The sequence below is a fragment of the Balaenoptera borealis genome (genome assembly GCF_965194805.1).
Source record: "Balaenoptera borealis genome assembly, chromosome: 18".
NCBI classification, from domain to species: Eukaryota; Metazoa; Chordata; class Mammalia; order Artiodactyla; family Balaenopteridae; genus Balaenoptera; species Balaenoptera borealis.
Window position 1 is genome coordinate 78,880,846 of NC_138877.1, and position 17,257 is coordinate 78,898,102.

General features: G+C 51.1%; 1 protein-coding gene across 9 annotated transcripts in view; it reads left to right on the forward strand.

Annotated features, from left to right (window-relative positions):
- The window catches only part of ATP11A (ATPase phospholipid transporting 11A), a 125,599-nt gene that overhangs the window by 57,168 nt on the left and 51,174 nt on the right, over nucleotides 1-17,257 (forward strand). For all 9 annotated transcript variants that reach the window (XR_014237106.1, XR_014237107.1, XM_082365838.1 and 6 more), the window contains exons 2-5: nucleotides 4,210-4,332; nucleotides 11,645-11,734; nucleotides 12,511-12,591; nucleotides 16,078-16,185. Coding sequence is in view for 7 of the 9 variants with exons in the window: in XM_082365838.1 (XP_082221964.1) it covers nucleotides 4,210-4,332; nucleotides 11,645-11,734; nucleotides 12,511-12,591; nucleotides 16,078-16,185 (402 nt within the window). In the remaining 2 variants the exon portion in view is untranslated. The remainder of the gene's footprint in view (nucleotides 1-4,209; nucleotides 4,333-11,644; nucleotides 11,735-12,510; nucleotides 12,592-16,077; nucleotides 16,186-17,257) is intronic.

Here is a 17,257-nt window from a genome sequence, read left to right on the forward strand (position 1 = left end):
CTGTTCAAGGAGTACAGTTCAGTGGAAATTAGTACTGAACCAAGTTATGGAACATCGCCATAATCTAATTTTATTGATTGATTGATTGATTGATTGCCACACTGTGCGGCAGGCAGGATCTTAGTCCCCCGACCAGGGATTGAACCCGTGCCCCTCGTATTGGGAGTGCGGAGTCTTAACCACTGGACCACCAGGGAAGTCCCCATCATAATCTAATTTTGAAACATTTTCATCACCCCGAAGAAACCCAGTACCCAAGCAACAGCTCCCCCAGCCCCTGGCAGGCACCACCATGCTTTCCGTCTCCATGGATTTGGCTGTTCTGGACGTTCCACATAAACAGATCATCCAGCGTTTGCTCCTTTGTGTCTGGCCCCTTCCACTTGTCCAGGGTTTGATTTGCATTTCCTTGAGGGCTGTTGATTTTGAGCATCTTTCCATGTGATGTTGGCCATTGTAAACCTTTGGAGAAAGTCTAGTCAAATCTCCTTATTTGTCTTTTCATTATTGGTTGCGATGGCCTCTGTCTATCCCAGGTACCAATCCCTCACGAGATACGATTTGCGAGTATTTTCTAGGGCAACCCTGGGGATCTTTCACGCATCCTCAGGGGCTGCGCAGGCAAAGCCTTGACCTCTAGTTCACCTGCATTTTGGTGGAACGTCTTGTGATTCCCCAGGAACGTGGCAATCTGTGGGGCCGGGTCTCACCCACTTTCCTGCCACCCCCGGGAGGGTGTCGGGCACAGTTTCCTGTGGCCGCCCGGGGTTCTGATGGGGGGAGCTGCCTCCTGCCCGCCACCCCCAGGATCGGGCTGCCCTCAGCCGCTGGTCTCTAGCAGTCTCCCAGGACGTCGTGCCCGCGGCCCTTTGTTCACGCACACACTGCTTAGCCTGCAGCCAAGGAAACCCTTCCTGCTGCGCCTCGGCTGAGCCCCTCCTGTAGTGCCCTTCTGCACCCCAAGTCTGTTTCGGAAGCCCCGTGGGGCCTGCTGGCTGCGCGCCCTCTGAGCAAACAGCAGCGGTGCCCTTCCAGCTCCTGGTAAGCTGGATGCTTCATCTGTGCAGCTCCTGATGGTCGACGTGGGACCCAGGGAGGGCCCAGGGAGAGGCGGGCGGCACTTCGGGTTACCTCATCCTTCTTCTGCGTTATAACCTGCGGGTGCTCCTCTGCACTCAGCCCGAGGTGGGGAGCTTTCCCTTTCATGTCCCCAGAGCCCTGGGGGTGCAGCTGCCAACCTCAGGTGTACCTGCGACCTCAGGTGTACCCGGGCCCTCAGGTGTACCTGCGACCTCAGGTGTACCCGGGACCTCACGTGTACCCGCGACCTCAGGTGTACCCGGGACCTCACGTGTACCCGTGACCTCAGGTGTACCCGGGACCTCAGGTGTACGTGCGACCTCAAGTGTACCCGGGACCTCAGGTGTACGTGCGACCTCAGGTGTACCCACGACCTCAGGTGTACCCGGGACCTCAGGTGTACCCGCGACCTCAGGTGTACCCGGGACCTCAGGTGTACGTGCGACCTCAGGTGTACCCACGACCTCAGGTGTACCCGGGACCTCAGGTGTACCCATGACCTCAGGTGTACCCACGACCTCAGGTGTACCCGGGACCTCAGGTGTACCTGCAGAGTCAGCTTCCACAGGTGACACGTGTTGGGGGCTGAGCCATGTCCCCTTAGGGGCACATGCAGGCTCTAAAGCCCTGTCCCTGCTCCAGTGGGGCCTGGAAGTGGCAGCAGAAGGCATCACAGCAGGGAGTGTGGGTTTCAGAGTCGAGGGGCCCGTGTGGAGCGAAGGGGTGCAGGATGTTTAGGAGGTTCACCCTCCCCAGGTCACCCAGCTCCTCTCCTGATTCAGCCCCCGCCCCCCGCCCCTGAGGAGAGGCGCAGGCAGAAGAGGAGCAACGGCCCCTCCCTGCCCCGCAGCTCAGGAGAAGTGTCTCCTGCGCCCCCCGGGCCTTCCTGAAGGTGGGGGAAAGCTGGCCTCGCAGGTTCAGGGCCTCTTTCCATCGGAGGTTCAGCCTCTGTGCCCTGACGGTGGTCTCTTCTCGCCAGTGTGTGTGTCGGATCGAACAGGGCAGAAAGTCTGCTGAGGTTCCTGCCTGGTTTAGGACTTGCTGGTAGAGAGATGGGGAGTGGGTTTGTTTCTGTTGCCAGTTTGTAGATTTACAATTAAGTAGCTGAAACAGCTCTGCCTTTGTAATTTGCACACATTACCTGCCATCTGGCTCAGTAGCAGGAGGTAAATACCCCTGAAGTCCCGAGACTTGTAAGGAGTGTTGACATGTCTCAGGGGAAGGTGGGACCCGTTTTCCTCCTGCACGTCCGGGTGGAGCGCGAGGAGGACCGGCTCTGGGGCAGGGTTTGCCTGGTCACTTCCTGCTGCTGTCGTCGGAAGGGGACCCGAAACCCCTCACAGCTCCAGGGACGGTGCTCCGTCCCTGCTCTGTCATACAGGGCTGAGTAGGTACGAGGTTCATCCCCAAAGGAGCTTGTGTTGTGATGAAGTGGCGAGTCCTTCTGAATGTCATGTTGCGTTTGTTTTCTGATCTCGTCCCACAGGCAGGTGTTGTACCCCGACCTGTACGGTTAGAACAGCACCGAGCTGGCGAGTGGTACTTGAGGTGTCGAATGATTACACTAAAGCCAGCCTGTGCCCAGAATGTGAATTGGCCTTAATGAACCTCCTTCTGCCTTGCCTCCCTGGGGACGGGGCTCCTGCTCTGCCTGTGTCTGCAGCCGCGGAACCACTGTCTTCCAAGTTTAGGGGGAAGGTTTCCAGGATTTTCACGTTTGTGTTAAAAGCTATATTTTTATGCTTTCTTTCCTTCCCTGGCTCATTATTATATATTCTTTTTCAACGTAACTGCCTGAATCCACGAGAATGAGAAGCACCTGTTTGGCTGTGTTTTGAGAAATAAAGGGAAATCGGGGGCCTTTTCAGCTTTCTTAACTTTCATACCCAGAGGTTTATTTACGAAGCTCGTAAGCAGGTTTTGAAGTCAGCATCCCTTACTGGTGGCCTCACCCCGATGGGAAGGCGGCAGGGAGCCGGCTGCAGAGGGGGAGGGCTTCTTGCCAGGGGGGACAGCTGGCCTCCGCGTGGCCTTGTCCACACAGCTAGGCCCTAAGCAGAGGGAAGTAGGGACTTTACTGAGGAAGCGTGCAGACAGGCAGCTGCTGTGGAAAGGTGCTAATGGAGTGGGAGTATACACACACACGTGAGTAGACTTCTTTCCGCGAGAAGTTGACAGAAGAGCAGAGGAGACGACAGTATAAGCAGAAAAGAGAAAGAAAAGGGCAGCGTAAGACTAACAATAATCTCACACAACAGAAATGCTGGATTGCTCTGTTACCAGTGTTTGGCTTTAAAAAGTGAAGGTTCCCTGAAGCCACAAAGGCTGGACACGGTGCCGGATGGGACGGGCTGGGCACCCGGAGCATGGCCGTGTGTTTCCTTTCGTTGCCTCTGTTTGTTCTTGACAGCGCTGAGCGAGGGGCTAGGGCCCCGTGCTGGGGCTGCCTGTCTGCGGGGGGGGGGAGGGGGGGTCCAGGGCCCCGTGCCGGGGCCGCTATACGGGGCTTCATCTTAGTCTCTCAGCAGCAGCTATCCTGTCTCAGGCACCGCAGTGCTGACTGTATACAGTGGGTTGAGTGTCATTAGAAGGTTCTTCGGGTCGGTGGCGTTTCCGTAATGTCTGGTGCACAGCGCTCTGAATAATGCAAAGATGAGTCAGAGCCAGGTCTTCTCCGTTTCCGGAGAGGCTTATTGACGGGCGGCCGCAGCGTGTGAACAGCCCTTCTGCTCTGAACTCATAGTTTTACTTTCTTCTTTCGTTAAAGACCTTTCCCAAAAGTTCTGGGATTGTCATCTTTTTTTCTGAAGGCTAAGGGTTTTGCTGTCACTTTCTGTTTTCGAATGGACCCGCCCTGTGGCATTTCCACCGCCCACGAGCTTTGAAGGCCCCCCTCGACTCCCGCTGGGGGTGCGGGTGGCCGCTCAGGCCGCCTCCCTGAAGAGCTGGGGGGAGTGGTTTGAAGCACTTATCCCGTGAGGGCCCAGTGGGTGGGCAGGGGTGGGGGGCACGGCCTTGCAGGTGCGCCCAGCCCTCCCGGGGCCCGGCACAGACCTGCACCCAAGCCAGACCCCGGGAAGAGCCTGCCCCCTGCCCCGAGGCCCGCTCTGACCGCTCTTTCCCCCACAGTGCGCCGGGGAGGAGGAATGCGTGGACAGCCGGACCGTGTACGTGGGCCACCGCGAGCCGCCGCCAGGCGCTGAGGCCTACATCCCGCAGAGGTGCCCGGACAACAGGATCGTCTCCTCCAAGGTAAGCGGCAGCCTGCGACCTCCCCGCACGGCCCTCGGCGCGTGGGCCCTTCCTGGCCCGGCAGCCTCCCGCCTTGAACAGCTGGGCTACACGCTCAGCACCCCTCCGGGTGCCCCCGAACACTGTTAAGACTTGACAAGACGTCACAGCACGTTCTCTTCACGTCCCTCTTACCTGTGTCACGTCTGAGGATCAGATTTGACGTCTAGGACGTCCAGATCCCGCCGGCACCACGTATTAGCTGTCTGGCCGCGTGCCACTCTCGAGCCACCCCAGGCCAGGGTCTCCTGCTGCAAAGCGGAGACGATGCAGGTGCCCCAGTGACGCCAGCTTGCGAACGCGCACGCTGGATGCGTGTCAGAGGCCGTCCGTTAGGAGCAGTGACGCAAAGAGGAGGACGCGTGCGTGTCACTGTTTACGGGGGGCGTGACCCTCTCTTGGCCCGGAGGTGGGGTTGCAGGACCGTCTTCACACCTCAGAGTGACCGGTAGCTGGGTCTTGAGAATGGGGTTGCTGACTCTGGAAAACAGTAAATGGTGGCTTTGTAGGCTACAGAGAACATTCCACATGCCTGGGTGTCGTGGACACTCAGACCCATGTCACAGACCCACCTAATTCACACGTCAGTGTGCTGCGTGTCCAGATACCTGTGGTGGACCCGCTTAATTCTTTCATGAGTTATCAAGAGTGTCCCGTGCTTGTTACGAATACTTGACAACAGAGAAGGTTTTCTAAAGCAGTTTTTTTTTTAATTTATTTTTTTAGTAGAAGTACAGTTGATTTGCAATGTTGTGTTAATTTCTGCTGTACAGCAAAGTGTCTCAGTTACACATATATATACATTCTTTTTATATTCTTTTCCATTATGGTTTATCTTGGGGTATTGAATATAGTTCCCTGTGCTCAACTCTAGGACCTTGTTGTTCATTCTATATGTAGTAGCTTGCATCTACTAACCCCAAACTCCCACTCCATCCCTCCCCCATCCCCCTTCCCCTTGGCAACCACACGTCTGTTCTCTGTGTCTGTGAATCTGTTTCTGTTTCATAGATAGGTTCATTTTTGTAAGGCAGTTTTCTTAATGGAATTATTTTATTTTAAAACTGCAATGTAAAATAATAACTTTAATCTCCAGAAATACAGCATGGGTAAGTCAGTTGCTCATAAACAAAATCAGAGCCAAACAAACGTCGTCCGTGGTTGTCTAGACGTAATCAGTGAAAGGAGAAATAAACAGGAGGACCTCATATCCAGAAATAGGTCTTTCCAGTAGTGACATTTATAAGTTAGACAGTCTCGAATAGAGCTCACCAAAGATGCACTCTGCCAACCACGAGTGCCCCCAAAGGAACAAAACCTCAAACGTATTTCTTAGAAATCTGCTCGTGTGCAGTGCAGACGCATCGAGGAATGGGGAAGTGCACTGAAAACACTCAGATGTTGTGCACGTGTGAACTTGCGGGGACAGGTGTCGAGTCCCCACGCTGCCCCGCGTCTAATCTGGGCAGGACGTTTGACAAAGCCACCTCGGCCGCTGAGTCACATCCCGCACAGCTCGCTTCTCCCCCAGGGACGAAGCTTGGGCCCTGCTGTCCCAGCCCCGGTTCCTCCCGGGCACCTGGAAGGTTCTGTGCAGCCACTCGAAGGAAACTTCAGAGACTCAGGGATCGGAGCAGCAAAGCCCTTCTTGACGCGTTCGGTGGACCGCAGCCCGAGGCTGCGGGGCGCTGTGTTTGTTACGAAGCCCCGTCCACGCTCTGGGGGAGATAATCAAGAGCAGTGATTCCGAGATCCCATTTATGACCCCTTGCTATGATTCAGGTTTCGAGACAGTTTATCATTTTCAGGTTTTCCATTCTACTATTCCCGCAGCCAGTGGCCAGCAAGACGTTGAGGGGCCCCGTGTCACCTCCCGGGGTCTGCTCGGCACCGCCTTTCTCTCCTGCCTTGCCTGCGGTGGCTTCTTCCTGTGTGCCCCGAGGCTCCTTGGGTTCTGACAGAGGAAACCCACCCCCGGGGCGAGGGCACTGTAAGGATGGGTTTCGATACACGTGCAGGTCCTGGGCGCCTTTTCAAAAGTGTTTTCTTTTCAGGAAGGTTCCTTCACCCCAGGAGGCAGATCAGGCTGTCACACAGGAGGGGGGGGGTTTGGTCAGCATCTGCCCCAGGAGGCAGATCAGGCTGTCACACAGGAGGGGGGGGTGGTTTGGTCAGCATCTGCCCCAGGAGGCAGATCAGGCTGTCACACAGGAGGGGGGGGTGGTTTGGTCAGCATCTGCCCCAGGAGGCAGATCAGGCTGTCACACAGGAGGGGGGGGGGTTTGGTCAGCATCTGCCCCAGGAGGCAGATCAGGCTGTCACACAGGAGGAGGGGGGGTTTGGTCAGCATCTGCCCCAGGAGGCAGATCAGGCTGTCACACAGGAGGGGGGGGGTTTGGTCAGCGTCTGCCCCAGGAGCCAGATCAGGCTGTCACACAGGAGGGGGGTGGTTTGGTGAAAAGTCAACAAGTCTGAGCTCTGAGGAGAGAGGGGGCTTTTGCAGGATTAGTGGCTTAAAGTCAGTTCCAGGTAGATGATGGTGTGTGATTTCAAGAACAGTTACAGACAGCGTAACCTCGGTTGCTAATTGATCTCAGTACAGAGGAGATCCTCAGACGAGGACCTAGAATCCAAGTCAGTAGCAGGGAGGACAGGCCGTGGCCTTAGACCAGACGCCGTGAACATCTGGACACACGATCATTTTCATTTAAAAACAGCTCAGGATGTGGAAAATACAACTTAATTTGTAAAGCGTGAGTTTACAGACAGGTTTGGAGAATATGTTTGTGGTGATGTATATATGTTTTCTTGGGAAGAGAACATTCGTTTCTACCTTAAAAGATTGTCAACAAAGATTTCGTAAGTGCGCAGACGCACTTCAGTAATAAGTTTTATGACTTATTACTTACGGAGTAGTAATACTACTACTAGCAGTGAAGTTGTAAGTTTGATTTTATTAAATCCAAGGTTGTGAAAGCATTTAGCACGTGAAAAGTTACACGAGGGGCGAAAATGCCCATCTGGCCTGATCCGAAGAAGTGCTGTTCTAGGTGATCAGTGAGTTCTGTTTCCTTTTTGGGCAGAACCTGGTAGAAATGACCCCAGCACAACCACTTGGCTTCTGACCTCACGCCGAGCCCCCAACGCAGGGCCTGCTCGAGCACCAGATCCCGGACTCAGGGGACAATGGGACTTCATCAAGTTACAAAATTGTACCTTTGGGCACAAAACGCTTGTGGCTCCCATCTCTGCCCTCAGAATGCTATGGAATTAAATGTTCAGCTCAGGCTGTGCTGTCCCTCCGCCCTGTACAGAAAGCTGAACTACTTGTGACCTTCCGGGTCGCCTTCCCTGGAGATCAGTGACCGTGCCCGGTGCGTTTTTAGGGCGCCCCGCGCACACCTGTGCGGGATTCCCCCTCCAGGCACACAATAGCCGCAGCCTCAGCGGTTTCCAGGTGCTCTGGTTTCACTCTCCGGGGCTGGCGAAGCAGGGTGGCGCCAGGCTGTCCTTGTCTCCCCGTCTCCATGTGACTAAAGGTCGACCAGGCAGGACGGCTTCTCTGCGTCTGAGCCGCCCTCCCAGTGAGTACAGGACACAGGTGACTCTCACGGAAGGAAGAGAGTGGCCGAAACCAGCTCAGCGCTGACGACACATGACCCCCAGGGCAGATGCACGCTTTGGGTGTGAAGTCTTTCATGGCGTGAAAGAAACGCAAGGCTAGCAATTGTCCTGTGGAATCCGTACTCCTCAAGTTGTCTGATGGGAAAGAGATGCTCCGCTGACCTCAGACTCCTCAGCTCCCTCATAGCAAAAAAAAACCCCTTTGTTCCATGCTTGTGGCTCAATAGCAAGGATTCCAGTATTAAGTTCTATTCTACTGATCGCAGGACTTGAGGGATGTAGGTCAGAGTGTTGCATTGTACATTGTAATACAAAGTATTACATTATATTGTGGCCCAAGTGTCTAAGCAAATATTTGGATCTTTACAATTTAGCAGAGATCAAAAATGTACAATTGGGGGACTTCCCTGGTGGCACAGTGGATAAGAGTCTGTGCTCCCAATGCAGGGGGCCTGGGTTCGGTCCCTGGCCAGGGAACTAGATCCCACATGCATGCCTCAACTAAAGATTCGCACGCCGCAACTAAAGATTTGCACGCCACAACTAAGGAGCCAGGCAAGCCGCAACTAAGGAGCCTGCATGCCTCAACTAAGACCTGATGCAACCACATAAATAAGTAAATAAATAACTTTTTTTTTTTTTAATGTGGTAATGGAATATTTTTTAAATGTACAATTGGCACACCATTATCCAACTGCCCACTCTTACATGTGTAATAAAATGCTCGTTTTATTTTATTTTATCCATACAATACTGATATATCAGTGCAGTCATGAATGTTTCAACTATCTCATTGGGTTTTCACTTTTCTTACCATACATCATCAGGGATTTTGACCGTATTACTAATAATCAGCAGTAATAACTTACGACAGTCATTTATTCTGTAAAATATGGAGATCACAAAACATAATGTCTAAGCTGCAACATGGGCCTCCTGCACCTGATAGGAATAAAGTCATCATTTAAGTGGTTTTAAATTCCAGATCTGTACTGGTTCCCTGATAGACTAGGATTTAGGAAACTGAAAGGGTGTCCTGAAATAGTAGCATTAAAATAGAATAAGACCAGATACTCACGTAGTGTGCTAGGGTTAATAAAAACTGATCTGCGCATTTGGTAGGATTGTAGAAGATGACGTTCTATAATAAATATATGGAGCTTTCTAATATGGAAACTTTCAAAAACATAGGAAAATAAAGAGAATAGGGTAACAAATGTCTATGCACTTACCATCCACTGTCTGGCGTTATCAACACATGGCCCATTGTGTTCATCTGTGCCTTCGTTTTCTTCCTCGAGATCATTCTGAAGCAAATCCTAAACAATATATAATTTCCATCTATAAATATTTCGGCAGATAGAAGATGGGATTTTAAGTAGGAACTTTTTCCATTAATGGGACTTTGCTACTGAGTAGTGGGTTATAGGTATTTGGGGAGGTGTTTTGATTAACTACTGGGTAGTGAGTTTGTCAGCCTGGGTGCTGAGAGACAGGGTGGGTTTCATGGGTTGGGGCCTTAAAGACAATTCCATTTTGGGATCAGTATCTCGTAGAAATGAGCATACGAAGAATGAAAGATCATTCTAGGTTGGTTACAGAACCACAAAAATGAGACATAAATGCCGTGATGATGTAACTTATATTTCTTTTAATAACTCCTTTTGAAAGTTAGTGAAAAGTAACTGCATTTCATTATGGCCCGCTTAAGAGAAAATATATCTCTCTCAAACATTTAAGAAGATTGATTTGTTTGTGCTTCTTCTCAAGTTGTAGAATTTCATCGTCTCAGTCATTTTTGAGACCAGCTTGAGCCAGAACTTCGATCTTCATTACATTCCTTTAAAGCACATGCTGTTCTTAATACTCATTTTATAAACGAGAGGGGTAGAACTCAGTCATTAAATTAAATAGTTTGCTCTTACCCAATCTTTAAATATCAGGACCAGGGTTTAATATGGGGTCTGACTCCGAAGTCCATGTTTTTTGTGGTGTGGTAAAGAGTAAATATTTTGAGAATTCCATGGAGTAGTTAAATGTCCTGACGTAGCAGGAGCAAGTTAAAGATTCAGATCATGGTTTGGCGGGGCCGGGGGGGGGGGTGTTTGTTTATTTTAAGGAAGAAAGTGCCTGTACTTTTACTGACTGTCAGGGTTGGGATTTTTTGTTTGTTTTTGTTTGTTTTTCTGGTTGAGAAACAGAGGTAAAGAAGATCTAGCAGTGTATTCTGTCCTCTCAATTTCTGTAGCTACATTTCAGTCTCGGACCTGCCTTTTGGTTCTCAACTTGGGTGTACTCCGGTGAAGAAAACCTAGTGTGCCTTTGACAAAACCCAACACCCAATCGTGATGAAAACTCTTGGAACGGAGGAGAATTTCCTCAACAGCTACCAAAAAAACAAAAAAACCCATAGCTAAAACCATTCTTAATAGTGAAAAACTAGATGCTTGCACCCAAAGATTGAGAACAAGGCAAAGAGGCCCTTCTCACCATTCTTATTCAACGTCTTACTAGAAGTCGTAGCTAATACAGTAAGAGAAGGAAAGGGAATAAAAGATAAACAGAGTGGGAAGGAAGAAATAAAACTGTCTTTGTTTACAAGTGACATGATTGTCTATATAGAAAACCCAAAGAATTAACAGAACCTCTTGGAATTTATAAGCTATCATAGCAAGATTGCAGGATGCAAAAGTCAATTGCGTCCCTATATGCCAGCAGCAAACAAGTGGAATTTGAAATTAAAAACACAGCAAGAACCTGTGTTAGAGATCCTGGCATTAAAGGGGCTCTTGGGATGAGTTTGGTAACCAGCGTCAAGATCCTCGGTGCCAGCTCCATCCCCTGATGGGAGCTGACCAAGGTGCTTTCGGGTCTAGATGCAGAGAGATAACCAAAGTGCTTACTGGTCCAGATGAGAGAGATGGCGGGCGGAGCAGGCTCTCCCCCTTCAGGGGACGATCTTCATTAAAAGGCAAAACTGTCAAATGGAATTTTAAAAACAGTGTCCAAACTCAGTGTTTACTGTAGGTTAATGACACATGGGACATTGTTGTTTTCAACACAAAGGTTAGGGAAGGTCTCCTTCTGAGGCAAAAACGAGACATTTGGCGAGTAAGTGGCCTGACTATCCTCCCTGTGTCCCTCTCCAGCCCCCTAGGTAAGGGGGAGGGGCTGGCACACCTCCGCAGTGCAGGAACCGAAGCCAAGCTGGGTCAAGACCACCTGAAAATGGTGACTTCTGTTTTACTTTCTGTCCCCTCCTAGCCATGCTGTAACAAAACAGAGAGCTTACCAAAAATTAGTCAAAGAAAAATGCTAACCTTGTGTGTTTTGAGTTAACAATCAGAGGTTTATATTTTACGAGAGACATTTTAATAGTAAAACTATTCTTAATCTACTTTGCCTTGCCTTGAATTATTGGAATTAGGTAGTTGACATATGCTGCTTTTGGAGCACATGTTCTGTGTTAGCAGTTGTTTTTACAGTCAACAAGTTGATAAAATGACTACAAACACTCTCAATTTTGTTTTGTATCTAAAACTAGACATTTTGTACTTTGAAATTCAGGACTGCTTATCATGTGGTAGAGTAATACTACACAATGTAAAATGTGATCAAAATGACCCCTTTCTGTTTTTCTTTTATACAGTACACATTTTGGAACTTCATACCCAAGAACTTATTTGAACAATTCAGAAGAATAGCCAACTTTTATTTTCTTATCATATTTCTGGTACAGGTAAGTCTGGTCATCTTTTTCTGTCACCTCAAATGTAAATATAAATAAGTGGCATTTATTCTCAGCTGATTGGTTCACTCATCAGAAGGAGTAAGGACTTGGTGCCCCTTTATCTGCAGATACTTCACTTGTTTTCTTCAAGGACAAGCGTGTTGGTTCAGAGAGACCTGTTCACTAAAACATAGGCGTGAGCGCTGTGCATGTGAACTGGTCCTGGCCACTTTCCGTCCTCATTCTCTAGTACTGACGGGAGAGCGGGGTCTTCCTAATCTTTAGTGGGGATTCTCCTAAAAAAAAAACATTAAGAGAAAGAGAGTTAAAAATAAGAGAGTGGAAACCACAGTGAGGTATGGATTAGGGAACAGGTCAGATGTGCTTTAAGAACAGCAAGCTAACTGGTCTCAATCATAGAAAATACCATTGAAGGAGTTTTAAAATTTCCCCGACAGTAGTTTATGCAAATAATGTAATTAAAGTGTGGCACCAGAAGCAGAGGGGTAAATTGAAGTAAAACGTGCACTGGAGTCAGCGGGTGTCTTTGCCACGGCTGACGTGGCTTCCTAAGCACATCCCGTAATTAAGGAGAACTGCCCTCAGTTTTATAGTAAAAATTCATAGCTAATTTACCTCCGGTGGTGGGAGGAAGTGGGGTAACAGTAAAGCGAGTTAAAATGAGTCAAAGCAAACGTTGGGAGGTGTTCCAGGGCCAACCGGTCTGTCTAAAGCCCCTAAGAAGTGTTTCTGAAAATGACTCAACCGTTCTCTTCTCCTTGCAGCTGATCATCGATACGCCCACGAGTCCAGTGACGAGTGGCCTCCCGCTGTTCTTCGTCATTACTGTCACAGCTATCAAGCAGGTGAGCTTTACAGGCAGAAAGCAGGAAGGTCCTACAGAGTCTCTGGTACAGGACATCGCCTTTCAGCCAAAGCAAAGTTCCCTGCTTTGTTTCAGCTGGTTCGTAGGAAACTTAGCTGACTTCTAGAAATTCACTTTTGTGACTGGTTTAGATAGAGTCTTGAGTTGAGAGATACTTGAGTTAAAAGAAGAGAGACTGTGTAATTTAGTGCTCGTTTGTCGCCCTGAGAGTTTGAAGAGGACACGGTCTATCTCACGTGGAATCGCCCGGAGACGGCACCTGCGTTGCTTCTCCCGCTGTGTCCCTGGCTGCCTGAACCCCGAGGACCTGCTCGTGCACAGGGTCTGGGATGGGGCTCCATGAGCAGAGCCACCCGGCGACTCCTGACTCGCTCAGTGTGGATCGTGCTGTTCTTTGCCGTCCTGATAGATAAAGCCGGTGACTAACAGGATGGACAGTTCGTCTGTTAGTCCCACCATCCGTTCAGCCAGTTTAATGCTCAACCATCACCTCTTGTTTAGTTCCAGAAAATGCCCGACATCTAAAGAAACCCCTGTACCCATGAGCATCACTCCCCATCCCCCTCCCCAGCTCCTGGCAGCCACCAGTCTACTTCCTGTTGCTCTAATTTGCCTATTCTCGGGACATTTCATGTTAACAGAATCATACAGTAGTGATCTTTTGTGTCTGGCTTATTTCACCAAGCATGTTTTCAAGGTTTATCCACGTTGTAGCATGTGTCAGTGCTTCATTCACAGATGAATGATATTCCATCATGTGGATAGACCACATTTTGTTTATCCGTCATCCACTGATGGACATTTGGGGTGCTTCTACTTTTTTTTTTTTTAAATGTGGCTTTATTTATTTATTTACTTACTTCTCGCCACATGGTGTGGCTTGTGGAATCTTAGTTCCCCGACCAGGGGTCGAACCCAGAGAAAGCGCAGAGTCCTAACCACTGGACCGCCAGGGAATTCCCGGGATGCTTCTACTTTTTGTCTATTATGGAGAACACCGTTACGAACATTCACATATAAGCTTTGTGTGGACGTAGGCTTTCATTTCTCCTGGGTACCTACAAAGGACTAGAGTTGCTCTAATGTTGTAAAGAACTGCCGAAGTATTTTCCAAAGTGACTGCCCCATTTTACATTCCAACCAGCCGTGTGTGAGGTTTCAGTTCCTCCACATTCCTGCTAAGGCTTGTCGCCCATCTTTTTTATTACACTTCTCCTAGCGGGTGTGGGGTGGCATCCCACTGTGGCTTTGGTTTTCCATTTCCTTGGTAACTAATGATGCTGAGCATCTTTTCATGAGCTCATTGGCCTTTTGTAAATCTTCTTTAGAGAAATAGCTTCACGTCATTGGCCTGTTTTTAAATTGGGTTGTCTTTTTATCCATGAGTCGTGAAAATTCTTTATATGTTGTAGATACAAGTCCCTTATCTGCTACCAACTTTTTTTTTAATGATTTATTTATTTACTTATTTATTTGTTTTGGCTGCGCCGGGTCTTAGTTGCGGCACGCGGGATCTTTTAGTTGCGGCATGCAAACTCTTCGTTGCGGCATGCACGCGGGATCTAGTTCCCCGACTAGGGGTGGAACCCTACCCCCCTGCATTAGGAGCGCAGAGTCTTACCCACTGGACGACCAGGGAAGTAAGTCCCTGCTGCAAACTTTTGAACACGATGACATTTGCATTCGAAATAATTTACAGAAAGACAGCATCGAGTTAAATTCTTGATGGTCACATCGTTGCTGACAAAGCCATGCTTTCTGTGTTAGTTTCTAAATAAAAAATTAAAAAACTGAACACACATGTCACATGAGACATGGTACAAGTGACAGTGGGTGACAGTGGGAATGAGGTGACGCATGGCGGAGTGATTGACTCCGGACCAAGAAAACATGAAGAATGGAGTCTCAAGGTGACCTCTGTGAGTGTAAGGGCGGGGCCAGCTGCTCTCCCAGCTTGTCTTCAGCGTGAACGTCTGGACTGGTCTGTATTTAATACAGAACCGTGAGCATCGTTTAAGGATTCCTTTGTGATCATTTGGGATTTACTTTCCACTCACCAGTCATCTGGAAACACAGATCTGAGCAACGATATGATTTTACTTCATGCCCATGAAATTGGCTTTTAAATGTAAAAGTCTGAAGAGCAGATGGGCTTAAGATGTGGTCAGACAGTCATCCACACACACTGATGGGAGCGTGTCGGGACCGTCTTCGGGAACAGTTTGGAATATCTGGCGAAGCTGAGGACGTGATACAGGGACCCACAGGTGGAGCCTGGTCTAGGCACTTAGCACATACTGTGTGAGCATCTTAGAACAGACCCGTCACCAGGGGTCTGGCGACCCTGGGCCTGATCTTAGAGGGTTCTGCCCTGAGACAGTGACGCAGGCAGAGCAGAAAGAGCACCGAGCCAGCCCCAAGAGCATCCTGACCACGGCGAGGGGCCTCTGGATACAGCCGGTGTCCCTGTCCCTGAGTGTGTGCCCTTGAACTCCCTGCCCTGTGGCCATGGAGTGAGGGCGGTGGTAGCAGCTCCTGGTGGGTGAGACCCGCCCATGGGCACAGAAAGCGCCTGCCCGCCACCTTGGCCAGGACACGGTGCCAGGCAGGTGGGAGTACTGCCCTCCGCAGCCCGGGTCCATCCTGGCTCGACCCTCAGACGTCAGCCAGCAGACCCGAAGGGCCTGAGGAGAGGACGAAGGAGGTCCCTTGTCAGAGCTGTGACCTTCCAGGACCCCCCGTCCCCAAGCTCACCTCCAGCCCTGCCAGCCCCCCGCTGCCCTCCTGACCGAGCCCTGCCTCCCCACCTGCCTCCTCAGCCCCCTCCTCCCTCTGCATGCAAAGCCCCTCCCACGGAGCCCACCGCCTGGCCAGCTCCCGTGCTCCCGCCCGCCTCTGGGTGCTGAGCAGCATGTGGCAACATCGGGCGCCTCTGCGTGACCCTTGCCGCGCTCACCTGGGCGGGCACAGCCCCTTGGTGCCGCCTGCTCCCCTGCCCACCTGCCCGCGGCCCTCACCCCTCCCTTGGCCGCTCCTGAGACCCAGGGGGCTCGAGCGGCTCTCAGCCCCCCAGGGACCCCAGGCACAGCCCAGCTGACCCGAGGACAAGGACGGCCGTCCGCCCGCCTGGGTCCCGACGGGAGCCTTTGGAGCTGCGTCGGGTGGGGCGGAGTCGGGTTGGTCCTGTCCTTGCGGGCCGGAGGCCACGGCACGGGGCAGCCGGGACGCGGAGCAGGAAGGGGTCGGTTCAGGACGCGTGTCCCTGTGCAGGACACGCCAGGACTTGCCCGGGTGGGGGCTGGGTGCGAGGGAAGGGGGCACAAAAGGTGACGTGGCTTCGCGCACGGTGGTGACGGGAGCCCAGGGACGCGGCTCCCGCCCGCTCGTGTCCACACGCACTTGACCGTGGCCACGGCCGTGCCCGCCAAGTCCAGGAGGGGCTCACAGCGTCTCTCCCCCACCGCAGGGCTACGAGGACTGGCTGCGCCACAAAGCCGACAGCGCCGTGAACCAGTGCCCCGTGCACTTCGTCCAGCACGGCCGGCTGGTGCGGAAGCAGAGCCGGAAGCTCAGGGTGAGTCCCCGCCGACCCCAGGCGGCCCCCAGACGGCCGCAAACCTGTTACGATGAGAAAACAGCGCCACGGGGCTGTTTTCTTTGGCCAAACCTTCATCTGAAATTGTTTCATTTATTGGATGTAGGCCCACCCTCTTCCCCAAGTACTGCTCACTATCTTTTTTTAACTTCTTACTTCTATGTATTTATTTTTAAAGCTTTAATCGACTTTATTTTTAGAGCAGGTTTAGGGTCACAGCAAATTGAGTGGAAGGTCCAAAGCCTCCCCGTGTCTCCCCTGCCCCCGGTCCCCCGTGCACAGCCTCTCGGCCATCAGGCTCCCCCCAGGCCTGTTGTCTGAAGCGTGTGACATGATAGTAACCAGTCAAGACAGGGAAAGCTCTAAACACCTGTAGAAAAATCATTTTACAGTAAGGCAAAATCATATTAGTATGATCAACTCTACTAGTTGGAAATTTATGAAAATGGGGACAGAAACCTCCCTGAAAGCTGCATTTTAATTTCTTTTTTTTCAATATATTATTGGTGTAATAATGCATCATTATGTTTAAATTCATATTTGAATTATGTAAGTGGATTATTTTCAGGCCTACGCTCGCCGTTCAGAAGCGCTCACCTGTGTGCAGGTGATAAGGACGATTTTTACGGTTTGTCCCCGAGTCACCTCTCGCTGTGAGCCTGGGGGTGGAGCCTGGCCAGCCTCCTCCGGCCTCTCCTCGGGTTTGTCCTCGTCCTCCCCCTAGTCGCCGCCCCCCTCCCCCTCCCCTGCAGCCCCACCATTCCTCTGTCCGCCCCGGGGCTGCTTTCCTGGCCAGAAGTCGTGGCAGGGCCATCAGGAAGCTGCTGTGGGAGAGAGTCGCCAGCCCTCGTGCACAGGGACAGAAAGGTGGGCCTCCGCGTCCTTGAACCCGAGCCTCTGCTTCCAGGCACATCCCCAAGCCCTGGGAGGGGCAGCGGGTCAGCGTGGGGGTCAGTGGGTATCTCGGGCGTAGGACAGGGTTCAGGATGCCGGGACACTCCTGTTTCAGGTGTCATCAGCATGTGGTCCGTCTTCGTTAACCTCATGATAG